We start from the raw sequence: 11,618 nt of genomic DNA on the forward strand, positions 1-11,618 counted from the left end.
AGCACCAACCCTACCTCTGGTCTGGTCTCAGTCCAGCACCAACCCTACCTCTGGTCTGGTCTCAGTCGAGCACCAACCCTACCTCTGGTCTGGTCTCAGTCCATCTCCAGCACCAACCCTACCTCTGGTCTGGTCTCAGTCCAGCACCAACTCTACCTCTGGTCTGGTCTCAGTCCAGCACCAACCCTACCTCTGGTCTGGTCTCAGTCCATCTCCAGCACCAACCCTACCCTATCCCTGGTCTGGTCTCAGTGTAGCACCAACCCTACCTCTGGTCTGGTCTCAGTCGAGCACCAACCCTACCTCTGGTCTGGTCTCAGTCCAGCACCAACCCTACCTCTGGTCTGGTCTCAGTCCCTCTCCAGCACCAACCCTAACCTATCCCTGGTCTGGTCTCAGTGTAGCACCAACCCTACCTCTGGTCTGGTCTCAGTCCATCACCAACCCTGCCTCTGGTCTGGTCTCAGTCCAGCACCAACTCTACCCTACCTCTGGTCTGGTCTCAGTCCATCCCCAGCACCAACCCTACACAATCCCCAGCAACAACCCTACCCAACCCCTGGTCTGGTCTCAGTCCAGCTCCAGCACCAACCCTACCCTAACCCTGGTCTGGTCTCAGTCCATCCCCAGCACCAACCCTACACAATCCCCAGCAACAACCCTACCCAACCCCTGGTCTGGTCTCAGTCCAGCTCCAGCACCAACCCTACCCTAACCCTGGTCTAGTTTGATCCCAGTCCAGCCCCAGTCTCAGCCCCAGTCTCAGTCTCAGTAGTAGTGATGACAGCCCATTGGGTATGGGGGTTGAACGTGGCTCGTGGCAGTTGATTAATTGCTCGCCTCGCTCTCTCTTCTCCTTCTTGTTCCTACTCTGGTGTTTCCAGGGTGGAAAGCTCTGAATGGCTCTGGTACCGGAGCAGATAAACCACAACAGTATTATTGTTGGCCTACAGGAGGCGCCAGCACAGCCGAGGCACGGGTCTACAGGGAAGCCCGGGGGAGGAACAGCAACGAGCCCCACATCAAGAGACCCATGAACGCCTTCATGGTGTGGGCCAAAGATGAGCGCCGCAAGATCCTCCAAGCCTTCCCAGACATGCACAACTCCAACATCAGCAAGATCCTGGGTAAGCCTTTCTTCTTTCTCTCTCTCTCTTCCAGCCATACCTCTCTCCTTCATCCAGCCATTACAGAGTCTGTTACAGTCTGTTAGCCTTCCTGTGTTAGATTATGTTTAAAAAAAAATCTGACCACGTTGGAAGGAACAGGATCGGATTTGGTCAGAAAGTCAGGAAACTGGCATGAAAAAAATATATATATTTTTTTTTATAGGTTTGTTGAGACTAGCGTTCTTAGGGTTGTCAATGAGAATTTTGTTGCTGAAAAAATAGTCCTTATAGACTTGATGCAATCAGTTTATTATTAAATTATGTTGTAGGCTTTCGTTAAAATTAAATGTTCCCTATTAAGCACAATGAATTAATAGGAAAGCCCAAAAGCGTCTTCCCTTTTGAAAAGTATGGTGTAGTGTAATCCTCCTCAACAGCCCCCCCCTCCTCTCTCTCTCTCTCTCTCTCCCACAAATCTCCCCTCAGCTGGGTATAAACACTAGGCTGTTTGGCTGTTGGCAATAGTGATAAACGTGTAGTGTTTAAACCACTATGTTAACAACAAGAAGAAACAGAACCCCATTCATGAAACAGTGGAACACTGTGGAGGCAAATTGCCTGTCGGACAGAATCTAACACGTTACTGTTCGTGACGGGAGCCCCAACGGTCTGGCGGTCCAGAGCTGAAATCTACAGTCGTTCATTGATATGTCGAAAATATTTGTTCTCCGTATAAAAAAGTCAGGTTTTTCCAACTGCACATTTTATTCAGACAGGGTATAACTTAAAACCTTTGTAACAGTTTTTATCTTAATGACTTTTAAGCTCATTTAGGTGTGTTTAATTAATCTAGTGTGCTCTGTGCCAGCTGAAGCCCACTGTGGTTAATACCTGTCTATGTGGACATAAACATTTGTAGCCTGGTACCAGTGGGAGTGGGGGGTGAGGCGAAGGGAGGCGGGGGGTGGCATGTTGTCTGATTCGCCACAGTGGCTCAATCAGCCCTGGCTTACAGATGGATTTACCGCCATGTCACTGCCGTCAGTGTTTGTCATGAAAAATGACAGTGGTTAAATGGGTCTCGTCCCCACTGCACTGAGAGTCAATAGATCACAGCTTTTAAAAGTGGCATCACCCAGGCAGGAGCAGGAGCAGGACACACTAGAGATCAGCTAGAGACTATTTACAGGCCTGGTGTAGTTTCTGTTAACTCACCCACAGCCCAGCCACTGGCTTTATGGGTTTACATGGTTACTACAGAGACCACATAATAATATACTGTATCCACAATGGAAACTCCTATTTGCATTGATATATCTATTGATTCTTATTAACTAATTATTCCTAAGTCCTTTTTACACCTCTGTAGTGAAAATGTACGTTCAAAGTGTATGTTTTACTGATATCTGTGTGTGTGTGTTGTGTTACAGGCTCTCGCTGGAAGTCTATGACCAACCAGGAGAAACAGCCGTTCTATGAGGAGCAGGCCCGTCTCAGTAAGATCCACCTGGAGAAGTACCCCAACTACAAGTACAAGCCCCGGCCCAAGAGGACCTGCATCATCGACGGGAAGAAGCTCCGCATCGGCGAGTACAAGCAGATGATGCGCTCGCGACGGCAAGAGATGAGGCAGTTCTTCACTGTGGGGTAGGTGCACAGTGAAGAACGCCAGGCTTAGAGCACAGGCGCGACACACACACACGTAGACACACAGCTAAATGACTATTCTGAAATCAGTTGGCTTTTTGCCTGAGAACAGACTCTCTCTTCACTGTGCTTACACTAAAGATTGTTGTAGTGTGTCTGTAACTTGTCACACTAAGGCCCTGACCTTCGAATCAACCCAATTCATCAACCTGTTAAATCATGTATGTTATACAGCCCTCAGAATAGATGAATAATGTTTGAACTAGTTTCCCTTTTCCGTAAAAAAAAAACGTGTTCTTTTTTTCTCCACGTGTAGTGATGACGGTGGTGATAGTTCGTCGTACGCAATTTCCAACCGATTTGCGGAGCATTAATGAAACCCCAAGTCAAACACATTTCCTCATCCACCTTACTGTCAAGTGTTTTTTAATAGTAGTGATTTATCAATTTGAGACAATAGCGGACTGCAATAGCAGAGAAAGAGATGCCTACATTATTACAGGATATAAAGCATAATTATAGATTTACAGAGGCCTGGAGGACAGCTGTCTGGAGCTTAACTTCCTCATTTACTGCGTGTGGTCAGTAAGGAGAAGGCTTTCCAGGTGTGCCCTCATCACCCGTAAGCTATACGATCACTGGAGTATCAATCACTGCTAAAACACCAGATGAGAGAGAGAGAGCGCACTAACCACCAATGGGCTTTATGTTACCAATAAACTGGGTGCCGTTTCAGAACGACTCAGAACGGTGCTGTCTGGACAACTGTTCTCCCAAATAATTTTCACAGAACCATTGGCTGAGAACACACCTCTGTGGAGAACAGTTAATCCAGCTAGCTCTCTCAGTTTAAGTGCTGAAGTGGAGGTGTCTTTAGGGTTGACTCGAGCAGCACACACACTGTCAGCATTCTTTCCATTTGCTCATCCCATGTGATTCTAATTGTTTTCCTTTATACATATTGAAGTAAAGCCTTTTTCCATCTAAAAAATAACACAGAACTGATATTGTTAAGAGAATTAAGTCTGGATTATAATGATGAAACAGGAACAAACTTGTCTAATAGTCTCTCTCTCTGTTCTTCGTTTTCTCCCTACAGGCAACAACCGCAAATCCCCATCAGCACCAGCGCCGGCGTGGTCTACCCTGGGGCCATAACCATGGCAACAACCACACCCTCCCCTCACATGACGTCGGAGTGCTCCAGCGCCTCAGCAAGCCCGGAGCCGGCCATTCCCGTCATCCAGAGCACCTACAACATGAAGATAGAGCCCAGTGCCATGTTAACCAACGACCCCATCATCAACGGAGAGGTAGATGAGATGGACATGTACGAGGACTTTGACGAGGAGCCCAAATCGGACTACAGCAGTGAGACTGAGACACTGGAGCCCATCGTCAGCGCCAACTGAGGCCTCTCAACACCCGAGCCGAGACATACACACATTCATACTGGAGAACCATCCCCAGGGCGGAAGACTGACTGAAGGAGGAGAAACAGAAGAACAAAAAAATACAGAACAAAAAGAAATGGTTCTGTTGATGCATCATTTAGGAGCCTGCATGCATATGTGGCTCCGTCAGAATCAACAGCTAAAGGTCTTAAATATTTCTTACAGTGTGTGAAGCCGTTTGGTTTTGTTAGTTTTGTTTTTTGTTTTTTGTTATCTCATCGTTTATTTTTTGTGTTTTGTTCATGGACATTTACACAATTAGGTTATTGCCCATACAACTTTGGATGACAGGACTTGAAATGTAACGTTTGATATGAACCCATAATTCTTACAGTCTTACTTTTTTTCTTATGATATACATATTATTTTTTTCTCTTCAGTTAAATGCTTTTAATAGATTTCATTACTGTTTTTGATGGGAGTTATATATTCTCACTCAGGTATGCTGTGCCAGCCAACAGCTTGTGAATGTTTTAAATAGGAATTTATTTGAAACTATTTAGAAAACAAAATATTTGGAAATTCATATTAACTAAAAACAAACAAACAGAACAATTCCACAATTCTGGGACATAATCAGACTCCCTTATTATTAATTGTATTAGTATTATTATTATAATAATTATTATTGGTATTATTAACATACTGTACAATTTTGTGCAGATGTGCCAAACGTTTCAAGGTTTTTTTCTCTTAAATAATTTGTTTGAGTCTCGAGGGAGAGACTCGAGTCTTAGACAATCTCTTAATATCTTAGTGCGGCTTCAAAATCCAGTTTCTTTATATAACTTCTATATTGAAACACTCAGGAATCTGGAGCCAGTGTGCTGTATCTAGGGCAGGAACAGGAAGTGATGCAATAGCTTCAGATGTGGTTGTTCATAATGGCAGCTGTTCTCCATGGAGACCAATGCGGTGACCAACAGGCCCTTCTCTCCCTGTCCCTCTCCAGCTCATGTCACCAGCCCAGTCTCACACAGATCACTATAACACTCCCCTCACACTCTCTGCTCATTCTTCAACTCAGTCTTACCAAGTTCTTAATCAGAGTGATTGTAATCAGGCCAGAATTCCAAGGGGCCAAAGGCATCCAATCTGTGGGATTGGAAAGGCAGCAAAAGGCAGCTTTGGGGGCATTATAATCACAAATTGCTGTTTTACAATGTGTAGCTACAGTACATTCGGTTAAATACTTTAGCCCCTACTGGGGTGGCAAGTTTTAAAGTCTTTGGTCTTAACATTATTATTTTTATTTTTTTAAATCTTAAGTATTTTTTCGACATTGTAAATCTTAAATTGACACGAGAAGGTCTTAAAGCAGAGTTAACTACTGCAGCAGTCTTAAGAGAAGAGGCAGTGTCTGAGGGAATAACATTGTGTTTTTATTAAAGGAGGGTTACAGACAAAGTATTACATTCTAACGAGTCATATGAAACACACCAGTATTCCATAAACCACACCAGATCTGAGATGGTGATTCTCTACATTCATGCACTTAGATATTAACACGTACTACTTCATTTTTCAACTAAGTTAATATTTTATATTGAACAAAATGTTTGTTGCTTTATAATGGCCAGTTGCCTATTTTACATAAAGTTAAACATAAGTATTTTAGAGCAATTGAAATTGCACTTCTGTATTTTATTTACATACAGACAATGAGTATGAAATATAACACAATCAATCAGCTCTTAATCTTGTGACAATCAGTCACAAACTGAAAGTCCTTTACCTCTTGAATGGTTATTTTACCAGTTGAACAGATCCCAGGTTGTTAGCTATGGAGAAACAGCTAGAGGTGGCCAGCAGTCAAGGCCTTACTGTCCATAATACAGCCCTCCTACAGGCCAGAAGGACTAAGTGCCTCCCTCTCTGCCCTGCCCCTGCCCTGTCCCGACCCCTTCCCATGGCAACCCCCACACCCAGGGGGTGCCATCTGGCTCAGAGTGGCAGGCAGCGCTAGGCTGGGGAGAGGAGAGAGGGGGAACAATAAGGACGGGGCACGTAGCACTTATTGTGCTCTCCATCAAAGTGCAGGCAGTGAGGCCTCCACCCTGGCTCCCGCCCTGGCCCAGCCACTATGCGCTGGCGAGCAGATGGAACAAGTACATCAAGCTGTGGGGGATTATTAAAATGACTGACGAGTGGGTATCATCTCAAATGCAGCATTATTAATGCATGAGCCCGGCTATTCTCCTCCCGTGCCCTTGAACCTGTCCATTTCAGACCAAGCCCAGAGGTTTAAAATGATCTAAATGGCTGGTCACCAGCGCTGGCTGTCTGCATGGCCAGGACTCCCTCCTACTGCTGGTCACTGCATTACTCTCCCAGGTCTAATTGATACAGATGGCTCTTTAGTACTTTAAATCTTTCTCGACCCATTCAGAGCTGGCTTTTATTGTGTTGTGTCCACGTTTGAAGCATTTATCTTAAGTCTTAGAAGTTTTTAAGCACCTCATTATTAATTTCCATTTCAGTTTCTTTTTCTTTTTTTGGTTGGTTGGTTTCTTTGTTGCTATTGTTGTTTTAAGGTACAATGCTTTTTTCTAGGATTTCCTCCCATACACAAACCTAAACGGATTTCCCTCCAGGTCAACATGTCTAGGTTTTTAAGCTGTTACTTCTGTTTGCTGGTTGATTGGTAGATTTGTACGTGATTTGTACATATTTCTATGTCCATGCCAAACCAATTCAGTGGGCTGGTAGTTAAAAAAGGACTGTTGATAGGACTGAAACTTGACTGCGCTTGTATAACAACAAAAAAATACAAAAAAACTAAGAACTTATATCTCGCAAGGAGACAATGTTTCATAAGTGTTATAAGCACTGGATATAAATTGTATTTTTATCAATTCTGACTAATGTGAAGCTGTTGTACCAGAAAAAAACCTGAATGAACAAAAGTCACGACGACTTGGACTCGTGGGCTCGTTCTCACTGTTACCAGATTTGAATAATTTTTCAGTCTACTTGTTTTGTTTATTTATGCAAAGACATGTGTAGTGAATGAACACTTTGTCTAAGCTCCAGGGCCACCAAGGGGAGAGAGACAGCGCGCGAGAGAGACTGAGCAGTAAACTCAACAGAAGGCTTGCATAGTAACTGGTTAGCTGAGAAACACCGGATTTCAGACACGCATTTTATTGGTCACATATGTTTTGTTTTGTATATTGTATTTGAAGCTATATAGTGAGTATAGACATTTTATTGTATTTATTAGCCACTGTTGGCTCTAAAATTGTCAGTAGAACATAATGAAAGGACAATCAGAGAGAAAAAAAATACGTTTCATCAATTGGAGCTTCATTTTTCAGTAAATTCACCATTTCATTATAGATTTTATTGTAAATACAACATAGGAAATAGAATTATATTGTTGTTCATAAGTACTGAGTGAAGTATAAGTTATGTATTTGACTGTTCTTTTTTTCTTCGTTTTTTACATCAGTGTATGTTGATCCGTGTTCTTAAAACTGACAGGTCACTGTACGTCATGTAGATTCGGATTATTTCTCCCAGTTGAAGAGAGCAGTATTGGACGGTTGAAGAGAGCAGTATTGGACGGTTGAGAGAGCAGTATTGGACGGTTGAGAGAGCAGTATTGGACGGTTGAAGAGAGCAGTATTGGACAGAGCTGTAGCTGAGATAGACAGACAGGCCCCTTCTTGCTAGCGTTTCAATGACCTCCCTCAGACAATTCAAGGAGCCAATCAAAACCCAAGCTGTACTCCTTAGCCTTAGACATTAAGGACAAACATTCTTTTTATAAATAGCTTCATTTGTATCTAATTACATGCACAGTCTGTAAAAATAAAGTACTCTGTATCTTTCATAGGGACAGTGGTAAAATTCATCTGAACAACAAGCAGTTAAGATGTATATGTTTTTATTATACAACTTGCGTTTGCAATCATGACTCAATCCTAGCGACATACCTTATCACTTGTGTTTTGTGTTTTTCACAGCCCTCAGTGGTTATACTGTTATGTGCCAAATTTGAACGGAGGGGTTGACAGTAGCATAAATGAATAGCTACATTTTAATTGCACATCTGCATGCATTTGTTACATTTAAAATTAGAATGACCCAAGAGGATTTTATTCATTGGCAATTTTACACAAGTTCTTGGGGAGCTGAAATTGAAGGGAGTGTGCAAATATTTATTAGTTTTAACGTGGCACAATGCAGAGCCACTCGTGTGTATTCTAGGCCTATACTCTTTTTGTCCTTTTCTATGTGTTGCTGACCTTTTTAAAGGCAGCCCATCCAGCCATCAGCAAAGTGTAGTCATGACCTTTTCTATGTGTTGCTGACCTTTTTAAAGGCAGCCCATCCAGCCATCAGCAAAGTGTAGTCATGACCTTTTCTATGAATCCATCTGTCTCTCAGCTATGTAAATGCGAACAAGATTCAACAACTGAAGACTAAGCTTGTATGCTGTTTCAATAACTTAACTTAAATGTAATGATTTTTTCTGTCATTGAACTTTGTGATGTATATGGTGGGAATGTTCTCTGTGTTCATGTAATTAGCACAATTCACTGACATGCTGGACTGACATGCTAGCTGCTGTTCAGGAGTGTAACATTTGCTGTTGGGGACAACTTATACAGTTGTCAATGGTACTTTGCTTTCTAGATTCATTTTTTGTCTCTCAAGCAACACTGTGTGTGGCTCTTCTGTCGCTGGGGCTGTTGCTGTTTTGAAACCGCTGGCAGACTGATACAGTTTTCTGCATAGAAATCTATTTCTTGGCAGGTACCTAGGGCAGGGCAGGTATTGTTTGGGCGTAACTAGAGAAAATGAAATAGTGTCTGTTGCTGCTTTGAAAAAAGTTTTAATTCTGAAAATGTAAATAGTTTATCATAATATCTTGTACAGTCCAGTGTAAAGTTTTTAATTGAACTTAAAAAAGGTTGCCATCACATTTGTGTTCACTTTCTTCTTCATACAGTACAAAAGGACAGCTACTTGCTGAGGATATTATTGTTAAATTAAAAAAGGAAAAGGTACTAAAATATTTTATTTTGCTTGGCTTCAAAATGTAAACCAGCAAGTCTTTGGTTTCCATGTGCAGTATTGACGTGAGGTAAACTTAAGGTGAAATAATTCTACAGTGGTATGTATTGGAGACCAGTCTCCTCTGTGTTGGTAGTATTAATACACTATATCAAATAAAATACACCAGATGACTGACACATTTGGGTGTATCTAGGCACCTTAGTAATGTGTGCAAATATCTAGGTTGTGTTCCCCACAGGATGCATTCAGGCATATTGTAATGTAACATCATCTTTCTATATGTACTCAATCCATTGATGTAACAAGGCAGGAGTGGGTTGTATAACTGCCTGTTTAAGCTCATTTACCTCAAGAGTTTCCTCCTTTTGCGTAAAAGAGTAAGAAATTGTGTGACAAAGTCTCACCATCACTCCCATATTTTGTACTGCTGTTGACACTTACAAATTAAAGAGACATTTTGTTTTAAGATCCGAGTCTCTATTTTGTTGTTGTTGTTGTGCGTTGATTGTCCATTGATTTCTCATGCAAAAACTACATTGATTTCTCATGATACATTTCAACATTTTATTTTCTACTGCAGTGTAGGATTGCATTTTTTAAGGACAATTATTTATCTAAGGTGGCCCATAAATCATAGTTTATCATTAGAATGAGTGCCACTAACTGATTTTTACATTAACTAATGGTAGAGATTACATTACAGTATGGTGTCCATTTTCGGACATCCTCAACCTCGTGCCTAAAATATCATATGTTACTCAAACAAACAATACAGTACATTTATTTTTATTACCTTTCGTCTCAAGACAATGATGTTGTTTTCTGAAACCCTGGGGCATCCCAGCCCTCCTGCCCAATGAGAAGAGACCATTAGGGAGACAGAGAAAGCATGCAGTAAAGGTGTGTAGAGGACCTGTGACCTATCGCGCAGGTAGACGTTCAGAGGGCAAGGCCCAGTGTGTGTGCTCCTGCAGCCAGACACAGACAGGTTTATGTGCCAAGCAGGGCCAGAGGAAAGGTCAGGCAGAGAGCGATCAACTCAGACGACGTGTGGTCATTCATCTCCTTGGATCCCTGCCATCCATGGCTCATCATCATCTTGCTAGGCCTAGGGTCGAGGGTAACAAGATGGAGTCATTTGTAGACAAGGTTTCAGGAAACAACAACCTTTCAGAGGTGTTTGATTCCAAGACAATTAACAACACTGTGGTCTTATAATTCTTTTGAGATTAGGTTTTTGATATACACTACAGTTGTCATAGTTTCATGTGGATATACACATGCAGTCATTTCTCTGCTGCCATAAACAGTCCCTCTTTCCATTCACAAAAAAACTATTTGCATTTATGGTGAGTGATATATCAGGGCTGTAAATAAAACGCATATCCATGGTGTATATGGTTCAGCAGGGAGGAAAGCTGCTTTTCCTTTCTTCAAACTTCTGTTTGCTGGAGTAAAAAAATATCTAAAAGTAAAGGTTCTGGAACAGGAGCCATTTCCAAACATTTTGGAAAACCATTTAAGTGTCTTTTGTTCTCTTCATCAATCTTTTTTTTTGTCTTTTACCAGTGTGCTGCCTGTGAGCTGTCTTCCTGAGAGCGTAAAAGCCCCAGTTTAACTGCGGCATGTATAATAGACGCCTCTGTCAGCTCTCTCCAGCAAAAGTGCCCAGCGGTAGATGGAAAATTAGACATATACGGCTGCACAATAAATCTTATAGTAATTCTCCAAGCTTGCATTACGAATAATGGCCAGGAGAAAGGCCTGTGCTTTGTGTATTTCTCTTTAAGTTACTGTGCATGGGTGTGTGGGCGTACAACATTAAAATGATACTGGGCCTGTGACATTTTCATCTTGAGTGAAAGACAATAATTCTCATTTCCTTTGGCCCATATTTTTTTTATCTTCGATGTGCCATACTTTTTTTCTTCGCTTGCCAGATGGGAGAAGGGGGTCGGGAGGAGGGGGTGTATGGAGACTAATGCCACTGCCTGTAAGTGGCCTGTTTAGATGAACTGTCACAGTGTTACTACAAATGTAGTTGTTTGGGCTGCAGATAATAATTAATACAGTGTTGCTTCTGCTGCACACTGGCAGGACTGCAATTTCACCACTCCGATGACTAAACATTGTAGAGGGGAGGCGTCTGGAACAATATTTTACTGTTCTGGAGTCCCTGTCTACCCTTGCGCTCCACGGCATGGCCACTGAGCCCAGTGAATCAGTCAGAGAGCGCCGGCTCCCCAAGCACAGCTGCTATTTATCTGATTTTCTCATTAGACTTGACTCATGACTTTATTGTAGGCCGACTGCCTTTGGCAGAGCTACTGCAATGCTGAAGTATTACTCTCTCTCTCTCTGAGCAGTTTGAGTGCTGCTCTCC

At 42.3% G+C, this 11,618-nt stretch overlaps 1 protein-coding gene across 6 annotated transcripts in view; it reads left to right on the top strand.

Moving 5' to 3' along the window:
* LOC129854400 (transcription factor SOX-6-like) overlaps window positions 1-9,701 on the top strand; it is a gene marked incomplete at its 5' end in the record, with an annotated part of 33,920 nt that extends 24,219 nt beyond the window's left edge. For 3 of the 6 annotated variants that reach the window (XM_055921401.1, XM_055921403.1, XM_055921402.1), the window contains 3 exon segments: window positions 885-1,127; window positions 2,540-2,756; window positions 3,856-9,701. In XM_055921401.1, coding sequence (XP_055777376.1) covers window positions 885-1,127; window positions 2,540-2,756; window positions 3,856-4,168 — 773 coding nt within the window. 6 annotated transcript variants of the gene reach the window in all.
* Window positions 9,702-11,618: the final 1,917 nt, after the last annotated feature.

Source organism: Salvelinus fontinalis, chromosome 4 (assembly GCF_029448725.1).
Source record: "Salvelinus fontinalis isolate EN_2023a chromosome 4, ASM2944872v1, whole genome shotgun sequence".
NCBI lineage: Eukaryota > Metazoa > Chordata > Actinopteri > Salmoniformes > Salmonidae > Salvelinus > Salvelinus fontinalis.